The sequence below is a fragment of the Saccoglossus kowalevskii genome, chromosome 9 (genome assembly GCF_978046115.1).
Source record: "Saccoglossus kowalevskii chromosome 9, keSacKowa6.1, whole genome shotgun sequence".
Classification (NCBI taxonomy): domain Eukaryota; kingdom Metazoa; phylum Hemichordata; class Enteropneusta; family Harrimaniidae; genus Saccoglossus; species Saccoglossus kowalevskii.
In genome coordinates, this window is record NC_140649.1 from 23,670,693 (window position 1) to 23,687,080 (window position 16,388).

The 16,388-nt window shown below is 33.2% G+C and overlaps 1 protein-coding gene and 1 long non-coding RNA gene across 2 annotated transcripts in view; both read right to left on the reverse strand.

The window, feature by feature from the left end:
- Positions 1 to 3,749: 3,749 nt before the first annotated feature.
- On the reverse strand, positions 3,750 to 5,138 carry LOC146739002 (uncharacterized). The gene is made up of 3 exons (XR_014930404.1): positions 5,079 to 5,138; positions 4,698 to 4,759; positions 3,750 to 4,276 (listed from the first exon to the last, which is right to left on the reverse strand). It is a non-coding gene; the product is annotated as an uncharacterized LOC146739002 (long non-coding RNA).
- A 91-nt stretch (positions 5,139 to 5,229) lies between these two features.
- LOC146739003 (tyrosine-protein kinase receptor Tie-1-like) overlaps positions 5,230 to 16,388 on the reverse strand; it is a 58,119-nt gene continuing 46,960 nt past the window's right edge. Inside the window, exons 8-19 of the mRNA XM_085504024.1 lie at positions 14,896 to 15,057; positions 13,241 to 13,525; positions 12,384 to 12,713; positions 11,424 to 11,491; positions 10,843 to 11,113; positions 10,264 to 10,370; positions 9,490 to 9,682; positions 8,918 to 9,029; positions 6,241 to 6,451; positions 5,848 to 5,893; positions 5,508 to 5,673; positions 5,230 to 5,335 (exon numbers count right to left, since the gene is read on the reverse strand). Coding sequence (XP_085360150.1) covers positions 5,230 to 5,335; positions 5,508 to 5,673; positions 5,848 to 5,893; positions 6,241 to 6,451; positions 8,918 to 9,029; positions 9,490 to 9,682; positions 10,264 to 10,370; positions 10,843 to 11,113; positions 11,424 to 11,491; positions 12,384 to 12,713; positions 13,241 to 13,525; positions 14,896 to 15,057 — 2,057 coding nt within the window. The remainder of the gene's footprint in view (positions 5,336 to 5,507; positions 5,674 to 5,847; positions 5,894 to 6,240; positions 6,452 to 8,917; positions 9,030 to 9,489; positions 9,683 to 10,263; positions 10,371 to 10,842; positions 11,114 to 11,423; positions 11,492 to 12,383; positions 12,714 to 13,240; positions 13,526 to 14,895; positions 15,058 to 16,388) is intronic.

Here is a 16,388-nt window from a genome sequence, read left to right on the forward strand (position 1 = left end):
TGTAGTGAACAACTCACTAGCGACCTGCCAACGATCGCTGAACGTAACCCTAGCGCACATAAAGCGTGCGACTAACGTCAAATTAACGACCTAACGTTAGATACACGCTCAACACGCTCACTTAACGTTTAAAAGTCGTTCGTTGCGCGCTAGTGACACGTTAGCACACGTCAATGATTTCCAGGGGTATCTTACTTGGTCGCTCATTACACGCTCCTCGTGCGTTAGGAACACGCTAGTCATATGTTAGGGGCACTCGTTAATCGAACGCTGTATGTGTCTACCTCGTTCCAAAACGCTCGTAAATTGGACGATTGGAACATTCAGAGAACGCTGACCAAAACGTTATGGTGTGACGGGGCTATAACGTTTGGACATGACACGTCAGCATAGATCTGTTTGACTGGAGAGTTGTGGGTTATATACTTCTTCTTTCTAATTTAGTGCTAAAATAAAGTTTAATTTAGTCTAAATATCGGCGGCGGCCTATGTGAACTCGTTTCAAAATGCACATTATATTTTAACTCAAAGTAGTTGCATATATAGTAATAAACAGCGTTCGTTTTTTTCAGTCCTATACTATCCCATTTCTGACAACAAATTTCATGAGATTCGGGTCAAATTCTAACCAAAGACACCCAATAATAATCAATATTTTAACAAACCAGTTATACAATTCATGTAACATTTAGATTGACGGGCACTAATATTATTCAATAAACGCTAAACGCGGTTCCCACTACACACCAACGTGGGTATATGGTTAGTAAAGAGTCAAGACGATGAAAACACGTACTACGGACAACAAAATAATGTCACTTTAGTACTATTTTTTTAGTACAATTTTTCAACGAGTGTCGAGTTAAAACATTAGAGTAGAGATAGTCACCCAACCATATATAATTAGTAATTAACTCGTTTAAAAAATCAGCTTGGCTAACCACCTTATTAGATGGTAGAATTCTTTGAACGTCGTTCCAATGAATCATCAAAAGACATAAATTGTTGAAAATGTGGGTGGTCTCAAATGCCTAAAACATTATATTTTTTGAATCGCCAGACTTCAAGCTTTTCAAAAGTGAGTTTTTCATGCCCGTATCTTCATTTTACGACGCGTTACTCAATCAGAGGTAAAACAATACTTTTTCTGCATTTATGCTTGGTGATAAGAAGTTTTTTTTTTCACTTTTCCTAGTTGTTCAATTGTCTAGTAAATTGAATGTGTCTGGTCAGTTTTATTCAAGAAACGCGTTTAAAAAAAGTAGTGTGCTGAATTTTAATTTCAGTTTTAGTTGCATTGCCCCAACTCAAAACCACAACACGTTGGTAAATAATCAACAAAATAGTTTATCTGGATACATCCAAGTTTCTCTCATTGTCGTCTTAAAGCTGCGAACATTTGGTGTTAATCCGACGACAATAAGTATACGTTATTTTTTTGTTAAAGACGTCTTATTTTGAAAATCATAAACCCCTAGAAAACGTCGATGAAGTCACAGAAAATATTTCAAGCTTGCTTATCGACACAAACAATTTGTTTTCACATCAAGATCTGTTTTAACATGTGTAGAGGCATCCAAATGTATAAGGGTAATGGAAACCAAAAACAAAATAAGGAATGGGAGAGCTATAATTCGATAAAATTGGCAGATGAGAACACCAAAATCAATGATTTTTTTAGTGGTTGTGTGACCTTGTGTCTGGCACATTCATATGCAGATGCCTATCTGCGAAACAAACAGGTGCGGAGACCAACCACTCACGTGTTTGTAAATACTCATTGTGTGTCAGATAGCTACTGATAACATGGACTTACCAACTGTATGGATTACATGAGATGGCGAAAGAGTGTAAGACCCAAAAATGCAGACGGACAGCAATAATTCAGTTAAGGCCGGGAAACAATCAAGCAGTCGGCAACGTAAAGCCAAGACTCGATCAAGCGCAATCATGTGTACAATAGATGCTCACAGAACGATTAGTTTTGAAAAATTACATCAATTGTTCAGGAATCAGACTACTATAGCATGGACGTACTAACATGTCTATGACTATAGATAGTAGTCTAATATCAGATTGAGAACAATAACATTCATATTTCTCGGGACTTTTCAATATCTACAGCCGTGTGTGTGTGTGTGATTAGAACTTCTAGTATGTAGAACCTTTCATGCTGTAATAGGCAGCGGGAAAAATTAATCATGAAGATAATATTTTCGAACTAGTATTTTTTGACTGAACGCTGTCTCAATATGGAAGAACCCCATTTCCTATTAATTGCTTGCACTCACATGGAATAAAATGGATACAAATATCAACATAGCAAATGATGGCGAATACAAATTGCATTGTCTTGAGTTAATCTTTAAAACTTATAGACACACAGATTAAACCTGTGTTGTTGATTTTGGCAAACACTACGGAGGCTGCCTTGCTTTTTTTTCAGAAAATCTACATTTTAACTAACTTACATGGAATTCTATGTTGTGTTGACTTTATCATAAGAAAGTTTATAGTGCATTTCATCAATTAATGAATGAAGTGAAAATCGTAATTGTCAACACAAATAATAGCCTCGCTACCTTTAACGAATTTATTTACACATATTATTAAAAACAATGTACAAATGTAATGTGCTTCTTGGATCGCGACGACTCCCATGCCGGCAACTACGAAAAGTGCGGTTACTAGAAGTGTCTTTACATAGAAATTCACAAGCAGACTGCCAAGTTGACCACATTCTGCACACGACTAATATCAGTGGGAAGAGTTATTGGGCCTGTATGAAACAAATAATATAGACAATAAAATAATGAAAATCCACCAATCACAGCATCATCTACAATTATACTTACTTAAACTTACTTCTCGAAGTAAAGCATTACTTCTGTGATTGCTTTGTCAGTGATATTGTCTGGTGCCAAATTGAAAACAAACTACAGGACTACGGTATTATATCACGTATTCTGGTTTTGATGTGTTCTTGGTGATATTAGTATAATATAACACCGGTTACTGACACTTTCATCAGTGGAGTCAGTTGATGATCGTCTGTCTATTAATGTTTTTATCCGCATCATCCTGACAATGCCATCAGGCAATTAAACATATTCATTGATTTAGATTCCAAGAGAGTGGCTTCCATCTTGATATTCATATTTCTTTATATATTTTCCCACTTAAGGGGCTTAGGAAAAATCATAGTAACTTCCACGCAGCGAATAATGTATTAACACAGCCTTAGGGTAAATTGAATCCACCTTCGAACTTGACCAGAATGTACCATCATAAATGGAAACTTTTCAAATTCATAGCATTGACACACAGCCGGATAATATCGAGTCATTTTTTTGGGTTTTGGGTATATATAATAAGATACATCGTGCTATTAAACGATTTTATAATAACTGATAGAAATATTGAAAAAAGAAAATACAGACACAAACTACCAAATGCAACTACAAAATTAACAATGGGTGCGAGCAAACAAAATATAATACCAGTAGATTTTTTTCGGCGTGAATTATCGATTATAATTATTGTTCATCTTTATTTGGTTTTAAAATTATCATCATATGCATTCACATGTGATCAAGCCATTTGTATTGTCACGCTAAAAGGATTTCAAATAATATCAATTTTTCTATGCATACCCCTAACAATGTTAAACAGAGATTATCGCAACAATAAATTGTTAATACATTTATTTTTACGTCATTCAATGCGCATTTTTGATAAAGTTAATTGTTTGAAATAAATGCTTTTTTACATTGTATAATACAATGATATTTTGTGTTTCAAATTATTAATTAGGAGTGTTTACATACACCGCGGCCGATTCAGTACATATCAATACAGACGCTTAGAATTTCAATGCGCGTTCAGACTTATTTTGGGTTTTCATAATTTAATACCAGTCCTGGGTAGATATGTCTAGGCATACACCAATTTAATACAAATTATATTGTATCTTGCTTAATGATTATCAAGTATTCTGTAGAGAAACGAAGCTGGTAATCAAAAAATCCTACTTTACACATATTTTTTTAGAATTACATATTTGATAATATGTAATCCTAACACATAATGTTATATATGATGATGACACGTCGTTGGGAGTAACTTGTTAGTACGATATATAATGTACATGTTCATTCTGTTTCATATTATAGCTAACATGCTTGTTTCATGATTCAAATTTTGCCAAGCGACTGATACTGAGATTCTTGTACACTCTGAAGGTCTTGGTATTGCCCCTGTGGACCTTTCGTTGGTTCTGTAAGGAAGTGTATATACATATTTTGTGTCACCTGGGCGTTCGTGAACTTCATCATGTTTATATACAAACTAATATTATATAGTCACAGACACCGAATTAAGTTGAAACACGTGTAAATTCAAAAAAGATAACTGTGGTAGGAATATTGATTTGAGGTGCGAATTACATTGATATGCACAGTATTGCCCATATATATATAATTATATTAAATTGTATTTTAGTATTCAAATTATGCATACATACTGTTCAGTATTAAGTAATTGGTCTCTTGTTTACTGCGATGCAAATAAGCATATTAAAATATTCAACTACTAGCAAAAATATTAAATACATAAATTGACATTTATTGTATGAAAATTCAATTCGCATATAATTGAGTCATTGTAATTTATTGTATAATAATGATTTATTTTTTTACCTCTGATTTCAATCGGCTTAGTGTTTTGTTTTCGTGTTTGCGTTGAATATTTTGCGACATTGCTATAAAAAATAATAGAGATATCAGAAATTAAATGATATAAAATATTTTATACATGACGCAATTTGGAATACCACAAGGGCTATTCTCATTTGACAATGAACTTTACTTGTCAGTTGTCTCGTATATTGTTTACATCATCTCATATGTTGTTATTTCAACCTTGGTATATTTTTTCACATAATCACTTATAGTATGATTACAATTTATTTCTGAATGAGGATGGAATCTACATCAGTTTACTGAGGATGTGATCTGCACCGAACTGCAATGTATTAATGTGACAAATTTATTGCAAACCATAGATTTCAGTGTACTTACCGGTACTCATTCATTTTCAACTCTTCGTAATTGTTTTCTTGGACGTCTCCTAGGTCTTGATAGTGGTCATTCTCTTTTTTTTGGATCTCCCCGTAATCTGTAATTACATTACACCAACCAAATGTTGCACATCAATTTATTCGTCCTTTTATTAGTTTAATATAAGATCATTGTTTGCATGTGATGAAAAAAATATTGTACCTCTCATTTCGTTTGACTCGTTCCTAGCATGAGCACTGTCATCGCGACTCTCGTCTCTAAACAGCATACAAACAAAACAAGCATATATATATTATATTAATATACTATAGTACAGAAAATCCATCGTAATAAGTATTACCTATTTTGTTCATCTTGTTGTGTCACAATCAAGTTTTTGTTTAATGAATGATCACATGTATATAGTTGAATGAAGTGAAATTTGATTACCTTTCTTTGTATTTATTATGGGATTTCGAACGACGTATTACATATAATAACAATACCACAATGACAATTGTCACAACTACACCAACAGCGACACCAACAGCAAAACTTCCAATTAACATGGGTAATTTATTATCTTCATCTGTAATTCTATGCATGTTCCCAGCAGCTACAAAAAGTAAATTGTGAATACATTAAATATAATTCAGGATGTCGCAATCTGACCTGCATTGTTAGTAACGTAATACAGTCATCTACCAACAACATTTACTAAAATAGAATCGATATCACCTCCAGTTATGTCAGCTCGCATTACATACTTTTTCTGAGCAATGAAATATACCTGTAAACGAAGTCAGCTGACTATCATGCAGCATCAACTCTTCTACCTGTATCGCAAATAAATAGAAATGTGACTGGGAGATGAATGATCGAACCCCAGCATAAATAGCGAAAATACAACAAATATGTATATTATTTATGAACAGCGGAAGATTAGTTGGTATATTTACATAATCACAAGAAACACTAAAATGCAAACAGCACATATTGCGTGATAACAAAACTGATTTGATTTTGGGTAATTCGTTGATGAATTACGAGTAGCTGTTTTGTATGTCAGAGGAAATGTTATTCATGAGTTAATATAACCATTGCTCTCTAAACCTTCCCCTATTAAAGGTTACCCGGGATTTTATGTAATGGAAATGACGCAACAATATACTAACTATCTTACCCCTGTAGTATACACTGCAAACCCATCATATATGACATATTGTTGTTCAGGTGTTAATGGTTTATTGTCATAACCATTATATTCCATACCATCACCCAGTATAAGTTGATCAGGGATTTCATTCAGTGGAAACGATGCTGTGATATACTGATTCTCTTCTAAATCCCGCTTTCTCTTTTGCCTTTTCTCTTCAACAACAACAATATACCTCCTGAAAAATTACGAAATTAAAAAAAGAATTATGCTCAAGGCAATTAACACTATGGTAACGATTTTGAGTCAAAATTTATGTACTCCAAATATAAAGTGTCATTATATAAATAAGTTAATTTCAAGGACATAGTCTAAAATTGTATGTGCTTATATTAATACTTTGTAACAAACGAAAATTTGGGAAAGTACAAACTTAGTTTCAATGAGATTCACAAAGGCATTATTGAAAAATGGTTGATAATATGTAAATATTTCGTGATTTGAGATTTTTGACAAAAAATGGCTGGCGGTCATTAGATAACTTTAATTTAACCCCACAACTAAATATAAATATTAACACAATTTAAATTTCGGCTCTATACCAAACTTAAACAAAATGGACGGAAATGTAACTGTGACAGAGGTACAGAGCACAAGGGAACTAAAACAACCTGTTCGCGATTCTGATTCAAAACATGAGAGAAGACAATACGAACTTTGCATATGACCAGTTTTGTCTGATAAATGGTAAATACAAATGTAGGAAGCACGGGGAAACTAAAACAACCAATTCGCTATTTTTATCCAAAACATGAGAGAAGACAATACCAACTTTGTTTCTGACCAGTTGTGTCTGATAAATGTTAGGAAATGTCCTCTAGTTGGCTAAACGTCATTTGAAATGATCAACAACTCAAAATGCACATGTACTCTATATATCATTATGTCTTGTCGTTGTAACTACTTTAAACCAAATCGGCCCAGGTATATCTGGAAACTGGTTAAGGTTACATGAAAATAAACACGACCACCAGTCGGTCATTTTGAATCAATGGTGCATCAGTATTCATTATGTGTGATGTTAAAAAAATGTTGATGTTGAATAAAATCTGAATGCTTGAAAAATAGCTGATAACATGTTAAAAGTGGAATTCCATAAAATGTCGGATAAAATGGTGTAACGCGGATAAGATTCAATATATAAGTCCTCGTGTTGGCATTCAGTCAATGAGGCTTAATAGTAGAATGATATAAGAAAGCAAGGATCCACCTAACGTGTTATTCCCTTAACAAATAAAAAAATCGATTAAATTGCTCATATACATATAATATAGCAATAATGTCTCGCACTGTGACAATTTACATGTATGGTTCAGATTTCTACTGTTTACCTATGTTGTATAACAGTGTGTCACATTGCATCTTGTTTATTGATTTAATGTTACAAGTTAGGTGTTGGTCTTGCCGCTTCTTTTTATAACTTTTGATCCCATAATAATACTAATTACTCGTTAATATGGAAATGGAATCTTCCACTTTGATTTAAACCAATCACATTTCTATATTGTACTTTGAGAACATTATGCAAATGCTCCAAGTTAGCACATTTTTGGAGTAGTTCTTGTTTTGACAATTTTCTACTACACTACACTGCGCAACACAACAGTAATGCCACCCACTATAGGTCCTAAGTAATCTGTCGTGCTTGTTCTTCCAATTCTTACTATCCCGAAAATGCCGCTCAATCAAATCTCCAGCTTAAATGTCCGTATTTACCTATAACTGCATTACTACTTGATAACAAGTTTGGCCTCAAGATTTAACTTTTATTTAGTAGCGGCCATTGCTGACTGATTTGTTGTTAGTCTCATTCAAACTTGATACGATACGTTGAATTCCTGCAAACAAATCCCATCAATGCAAAAACACAGAGCACAAAAATAGTTAGCAATGGCATCCGCATAAGAAACGAGAATTTGCAGAGGATTTTTGTACTGATATAATGCATCGAAATATATAGCATAAGGTACAGATATTTTAAATAAAAAAAAACATCTATGAATAAGTTGTGTTTTTACCATGAGCAAAATAAGGGAATAGACAATGTATAACAAAAATAATTATTGCCCAAAATATAGGGAAAACAATAAGCCCAAAAATTAATAGTGCAGAATATACAAAAATCAATGTCACAGTATGTGTAAACTGTGATTAATGGTTTCAGAAAAAATGAATAAGAATGATATAAAACTCGTAAAATATAAGTGTATACAAGTCGCAACACATTATTACATATAAGCAGAACATGTATTTAACTGATGCAACAATAGCAAGATTATACAAAAATCCATTTATCCCTGACCCAGGAAATTGTTAAAGACGACTAAGAAGATGACAGTATACAGACACACTAATCATTATACCTTCTCTCTTACGGGCATGGTAAACAGTGATTTAGGGTGGTTTGCAAATATGCGTGAATTGGTAAATGTTGTGACAATATAACTGACTGTATAACTGAAATCGCAAAATGTATATAGAAATGTGAATAAATGTAAACAAATGTTTGACGAATATCACTGATCGCGAAAGATGCCTATTTTCATTTGTCTAATGTTCATGTATAACATCTTATCTTCCTCTTGAAGTGCTATATGTAATCGCAATGATGCGTCAATCATATTAAAATATGTATGTAACTTACACAAGTGGTGTATCAGTCTTTAGGTCTGTGTTTGACTTCGGTTTTCTCAAATAAATAGTAGCAGTGGTTTTTGTCATATGAGGCTCCTCCAGAATATCAGAAACATCAATACCTGAAATTATTACGAATGTCATTATTGTATTCATAATATTATCATAAATTTACAGTTATTTCCAACTGACTTGATAATTAGTGATTGTAACAGAGATTGCAACATGATCATGGCCAATTTATGCATTCTTGTTTGAATGTTACAGACTTACATATAGTTTAATTACTGGTAATCTGACTTGTCAAATTATATAAATCATAAAACGACTCCTATCAGTTATACCTCATATCTGCGACCATTATTCTATTTAGTTTGCATGAATAATTTGCAATATTTCACTCTGGTAATAAAATAATAACTGCACTGCTGAGGTTGATATTCTATGATGAGCAGGAATAGTATTTGCCTGATACTTTCATCGGAACCATCATGCATGTATTTTGTGAATAAAATAATTTAGTTCATGTGTTTTCAGTTGTCATTCTCATTATTATGATCATATAACGTAATATAAACTTACCAATGTTAGTTCCAGAGATAATGGATTTAGGTTTACCAAATCCCTGTGATGTACTTGCACTCAGTGATATTTCAAACTGTGTTCCTGGTGGTAATTCTTCTAAAGTGTGTGTATGAATGCTGCCGTCAACGAGTATATCCTTAGATTCTACCACGGTAGTTGGATACACAGACTCAGCTGATTTATATGTTATCTATTATAACATAAATTAAATAAATATTACAAACAAGCAGTCTATCGGCTGAGATAGCTCCGCTGTTAACAACACATGTTTTAATTAAAGAACTGAAGATATTATCACGAGATGAATACATGAATATATGTATAATATCAACGCAATCAGACTTGCAGTTTCAAGAAGAATAAGAAATAGGAAACAATTGACATGGATGAGATCGACGGATAATTACTCAGTTGACAGTGGAGCTAAAATATAATGTCAATACAAAAATAAAAATATAAAATTAAATTGTTCAAGAGTTATTAATTGTAACTAACATACATCCAAGCTTAATAAATGTTACACAAGGGAGACAATTAAACTTTTATAGTTTACAGTTCGAGTTATTGTTTTGTCATCTCAAATTTGAGTAGTAATGATTTGATTCTCTCTGCAGAAACATATAGCAGTATAAATACATGTATAAAACCAATTATTGGGCTTCATCCTGCTGAATGATAAACGACTCTTGGTGTAGCTGACAAGAATCAAGCATTTGCAGTAATTAGGTAAATCTATAAGAACGTATGGACAAATGGACATTAATTACTTACTCTATATTGTAAAATATTACCACTCAATATGGTAGGATCTGTCCATGTGAATCTGATGTTGTTTTCAGTCGTGCTTTGTACATCAATGCTGGCAGGTTCATGGGGAACTATAACATATGATATGATGTGTATATAATATTTGCAACAAATAAACACACATTTACTATGTAAAGTAAATAGTTAAGATACATAACATACTTGTATCTATTGTCTTAGTATTCAATTCATTACTGTATTCATCATAAACTGTAGCCATGGTCAGCCATGGTCAACACATAAAATACCAAGCTTGACCATTGTAGGATTTGAGTATGAAAGAAACACAACCAGACGCCACTGATTACCGGTGTTGAATTATTTTATCTGATTTTGATACAGAGATTTTAATACAAGTGTATATGAAATATAGATAGCGCATTGAAACATGTAGCGTTCATGGATGAATTTTATTGTTTCACTGCCAGACGTATAATATAAAATGGTATTCTATTTATTGTCTTCATCAATAATTACATTCTGGTACTGTACTGATATTCTGTACCTACATGTATTCTAGTTGTGAGTGATAATTCAACTTACCATCCTCATGTGATATAACAGTCACTGAATTACTCTGTGGACTTGTAGAATCAGCATTTCTAAGTGAGGCAATGACTTCATATTCGGTGTACGGTAATAATGAGACATCATTAATAGTGATTACTTCTGGACCACTCACACTCTCGTGGTAAACTTCAATTTTTGACTCATATTCACCCTCTGCACCTGTCTTTCTATACTTCACTTCTATGTAATCAATGTAACCATCCACACCATACTTTTTACACTTTATATCACTACGACCAGGAATCTGCCACATTGAAACAAAGACGCATTTGAAGCTGTCAACACTATCATTAATCATTACATAATTGCCATAATTGGATCATGTGTATGCAACAAGTTATATGTTGTGACAAGTTGCATGTAAATCGCAATATACATTTATGAAATGTTAATTAGAGGAAACCACATGTTCTTGACTGTTACTAACCAAATTTGCACATATTTCTAAAATCAAATTCGCATAAATACGTAGGCCAAAAAAAAAAAACAATAATGTAAATTTCTAAATCTTACGATAGCGTAATGTGATATAAAGTAGTTCAATGGGTGGTTACCTGCACATGAACTTCGAGTTGTTTCAACTCAGGTGATGAAACACTCATAATTACTGGTTTGTGTGGGACTGTAATACAATTAAACTGACATGTAAAATACATCAAATTATAATACACAGAGTGCAATCGATCAATAAAAGGATAGCCATAGATACTATGAGGTTATTACGAGGACAACTCAAAGTATGCAAGAAGACAGTAGCGACCGACGCGCAGCAGTGCTCGATGTGATAGCCTACCATCTGAGTGCAAACTTTGAGATTTCCTCGAAATAACCTTATTATTATACACCTTTTCCTTCCAAGGATAAATCACGGGAATGCCGAAATCCAAAAAGTTTAGAACAGAAACAGCGAACTTCTTTGTGTGGAGTTCTATCAAATCCTGGTGGCAGCCAAGTTTGTATTTAGAGAACGCTTAATCATATCCATATGTGGAATTCGCATTTCCTAATATGGTATGATGAAAATACCCCGTAAAATATCGCAAATTACGGCACGCTGTAACTAATTGCGTTAAGGTGACAACTGTAAAATAATGTCTATTATAATCATGTCGCTATGACATCACAAGTTATAGCAAATTGATTATGCAATATTTTTCACAGTATTTGCATACGTCATTTAAATTTATATTAGCATATTTATTAGTGGGAGAGGATAGTCTCAAATGTGGTTATTATCTCTAAATGTGCTATTTGTGAGGTCCGACCATGATCATGCCGGTTATAACCTACAAATGACACTGCCCAAACAATATATACTTCACAAACACACCATGAGATTACAACTGCCAGTGCTGCAAGTCGTTTCATCTTCACATTCAATTTTAATACATTTTGATAAATCAGAACTTGTGTGAATAACGGTATGGACATTCAATAAGTTTAAAATGAGTTTCAACAAGAATGACACAAACTGAGCTAGCATAAAATTAAATTATGAGTAAAATTACACATACTTTCACACAATGTAGTTTCTGTTATAGCTGTGTTTTTACTTCCTTCACCAAGTGGGCCTGGTCTTTTAACAGTCACTGTAATTTCATATGCAGTAGACCATTGTAATCCTGTGATGATTGATGTATAACTCATCTGACTTGTATCACTGACTGGTATAACTTGACCTGATATCCAGTCACTCTCACCACTCTCTCTGTAGTATACTTTATAAGATTCAACTGGACCATCTCCAATATCATCAGTAGTCCATTTGTTCCAGGTCACAGTAAGCTGGTCAGATTGAATATCTGATACTTGAGGCTTGTTACCAGTCTGAAATCTTGGTCGATCTGATAAAGTAATAGGCGTGGTTGATGTGTAAATTACCTTCAGGTTGAAGTGATTCATTTAATACAGTTTTTGGTCGACAAACATGACCTGAGTCATCAACACAAAAATATATATTCTTCAAACCATATTCTCAAATAAATTCATAATGAAATCAAATAAATAATATATAATTGATTTTCAGAAACAAAACACAAAACCTTGGCATGTTCATGTGATTATAATATTTTCCAATTTACTCTATAATACTTGTGATGCTGTATTTTCCCCAGTTAAAATATTAGGGAAAAATAAATGTGAATGCTTGACAAAATCATATCATATGTATGCTTCGCACATATTCTTCATTGGTGTTTGGTGCTAGCATGACGATCACATATACAGACGTTGTATATAATTTTTACAGATCATTAACATAATATATAACAGAAAAACATCACTAATGTTGCATTGTAAAATGATTAAACTATCATATTATAGTGACTACCTCATTATGTATATTTAAGAGATATAATAAATCTAAACTTACCATATAGTTGTAAAACAACTGAGAATCCGGTATATCCAATATCTGGTGCACCACAGAAAAATGCATCACCATTTTGAACAACAACGCCAGTAAAATTTCCAATAGCAGTATATCTTTCACTATCATCGTAGGTAGTAGGAGACAGGAAGTCAGTTGTACCCGATTTCCATAATTTCATTTCATTATCTGCTACTACGGGATTCCCAATGATTCCACAGATGATATAAGTGTCTGCTCCAGAGTTGACTTTGTGATAAAAGAAGCTTTTATATTTAGGGCGACCATCTTAAAATAATAGAAAAAAACAACTCAAGATTAGAAATCATATTATTGCTATATTATCAAATATTTGCTTTGTAGAGTTTGACTTATGAAGTAATGTGTGCCGTACAAACACAGTATTCGCAAAAAGCGTATCAAACAACCAAGCATATACATGTACACACAGGAAATATAATTACGATATGCACACAGGATTATATCTTACAGACATGACAAGCACTGGGAACATCTAAGTCAATGCATGTCTCAGATACACGTGACGAGTAGAGAATATTTTTATTTCTTTTTGCCGCAGGATCGTTAGCGACTTTGCTGTGATATCTACAGTACGTAATTTCGTTACCCCCATTCCTCTTACCAATTGGGTAATTATGTGGAAAGGTTTGCGTTTAGTGCTGAATCGTTGCAGAGGCTGGAGAAAACCGTACAAACATATATTGTGTGTACCTAATACACTATGGACCAGTGTGCATTGTTTTTAATTATATATGTATATAATTATATCAAACACTAGTGCCGATCAGTTTAATTTATCCTTGTGTTACAGTAATTAATTATTATTTCAGATTAACATTTAGCGTGACCCTGTGACAATATACATTAAATAAATGCCCTGTGTCCTGTGTATATGACGATGCGCCTACAATGTGGAATAAAGTTAACTTCTATGACTATATACACTATAACATGTACAGCCCAATGTTCTGATATATATCACATGACTGGAGTAGACACTAGTCAAATATAGCCACATAAGCACAATCGATATAATTCATCTTCATTTTAAAAAATACCCGTGTTCTAACCGCATGCTGTCAGGAATTCATTCTTTCATTTTACATTGTTTATCTAGCATGGCTTAGTTTATCGATGTTCACGTCAGAATTAAAAATAATCCCAGCTCAGATAATTTAAATCCTTACAGCCGGCCACACACTGTAATCCTTACAGCTGGCCATTTACTAATAATTTACTAATATTTACCGATACGTTATATAAACAAGTTTTATTTGTGAATAAATTCTCAGTTCTCAGTGACAAGTCAAACCGTATAGCTAGTTTCAACTAAGTATTCATCACTTATTGGTATAACCTACCCGCCACTATACGGTCTATTTATATGAGCCGCACACATGCTGTATTGTTACAATGATAGTTATAGTTACACAACTCACCATGGAAACCAGTGATTTGAAATACATACATTTGAAATACGTTGACATTCAGAATCTACAGTATCTAGATGAATTCATTCTGTTGCACAATTTTCATTTGGACAAACACTAGTGTTCTTATCACATGATGCATTGTTTTTACAATGACAATTATAGTTACATAAATCACCATAGAAACCAGTGATTTAAAATACAAACCTTGTTGACAATCATAATCTATAGTATCTAGATTTATCCATCCTGGAGCACAATCTCCATTTGGACAAACACCAGTGTTCTTATCACATGCTGCATTGTTTTCACAATGACAATTATAGTTACATAATTCACCATAGAAACCATCAGGACAAGACAGGGGAACTGAAATCAAGAAACATTAAATTACATTAATTGGTACTACTAAGTCATTATACTAGTAGTACACCTTTAACGTGAATTATGTGTAAAGGTTTCATTCCAGAATAAAGCGTTGTATGAACGCACTAGGCACATAGAAATGTAATTTCCTCTATTTTGATGGCATTATCGCATGTAATTGCATTTAATATGGTACCTGAGTCACTAAGCCTTAGAGTAGTGCGTGAAATTTAATCAGCAGAACCCAACTTTTCGAGCACCTGCATCATATTTAATGTGGTTACATGATTGCCATTATGTTAGTTTGAATGATCAGTACCATGAGTTCAAAATCAGTTGGTTCTAATTTGGTGGCATGATCGCATGTAATTTCATTTAATATCTCTATAGCGAAGCCTTAGATTAGTGCATGACATTTAATCAGCGGCACCCAAGTCTCCGAGTTAAAACTGAAAACTGAGAAGCAATACTATATTTCAAAACAAGATGACTGCCAAGCCATTTGACTAATAATTATTTTGAAGTAAGTTACCAGCAGGTCCCAATAAACTGCAGGGTTCTATCTTCCGACATTTTTGCGACTAAAAATACTATTACAGTAAAACGTGGCTGATCATCATCTATTTTTTTCATAAGAAATCTTGCAAAACATGCAGAATTTCAAGCTGATCGGTTAAACCACACAAGAGAAACAAATGCCCAAAATTGCAGCAGCTTTGGCAAGACTGATCAAAGTTATTTTCATTTTTGTGTAAAAGTAAGCTTGTCATTTTACTTGTAAAATATTAAGTTCATCAATTAAAGCACTTATGGGAAACAAATGACCCAAATTGTTGCTATTTTCGCCAAAATAGATGACGACGAAACCATGTGACTGACCAGTATTATTTTTTTTTCTGCTACCTGAAGGGGTTTAGTGGAGAAATGCAACATGGACAATTTCAAGTCAATATAACAAATATGCAGTAGTATAAAATTACTTCCTGTTTTGACCTCAAGTTTCCTCAAGATTTCGTACTTTATACATATATGCTAAAATCAAACTTTCAGATCAATGTATGTGTCAGGTTAAGAACTATCAAGCGTTTTATGTCATTTTCTTTAATTTCGATATGAAAGCTGATTTCTATGCATTTTATAAATGTAGCATCTTATAAAAAGAATTCACGTGTGCTATTGGATAAGTTATTGGAGGCATGAAGTACAAATTAGGCATTATTTAATATAACTGCAAGCATTGACCAGGGTAGTTCCCAGTAGCTATTGTTTAACAATAATAACTATTTAATAAACTAACCAGGCCTGCACGTTTTCCCAAATCATACTAAGTTTCA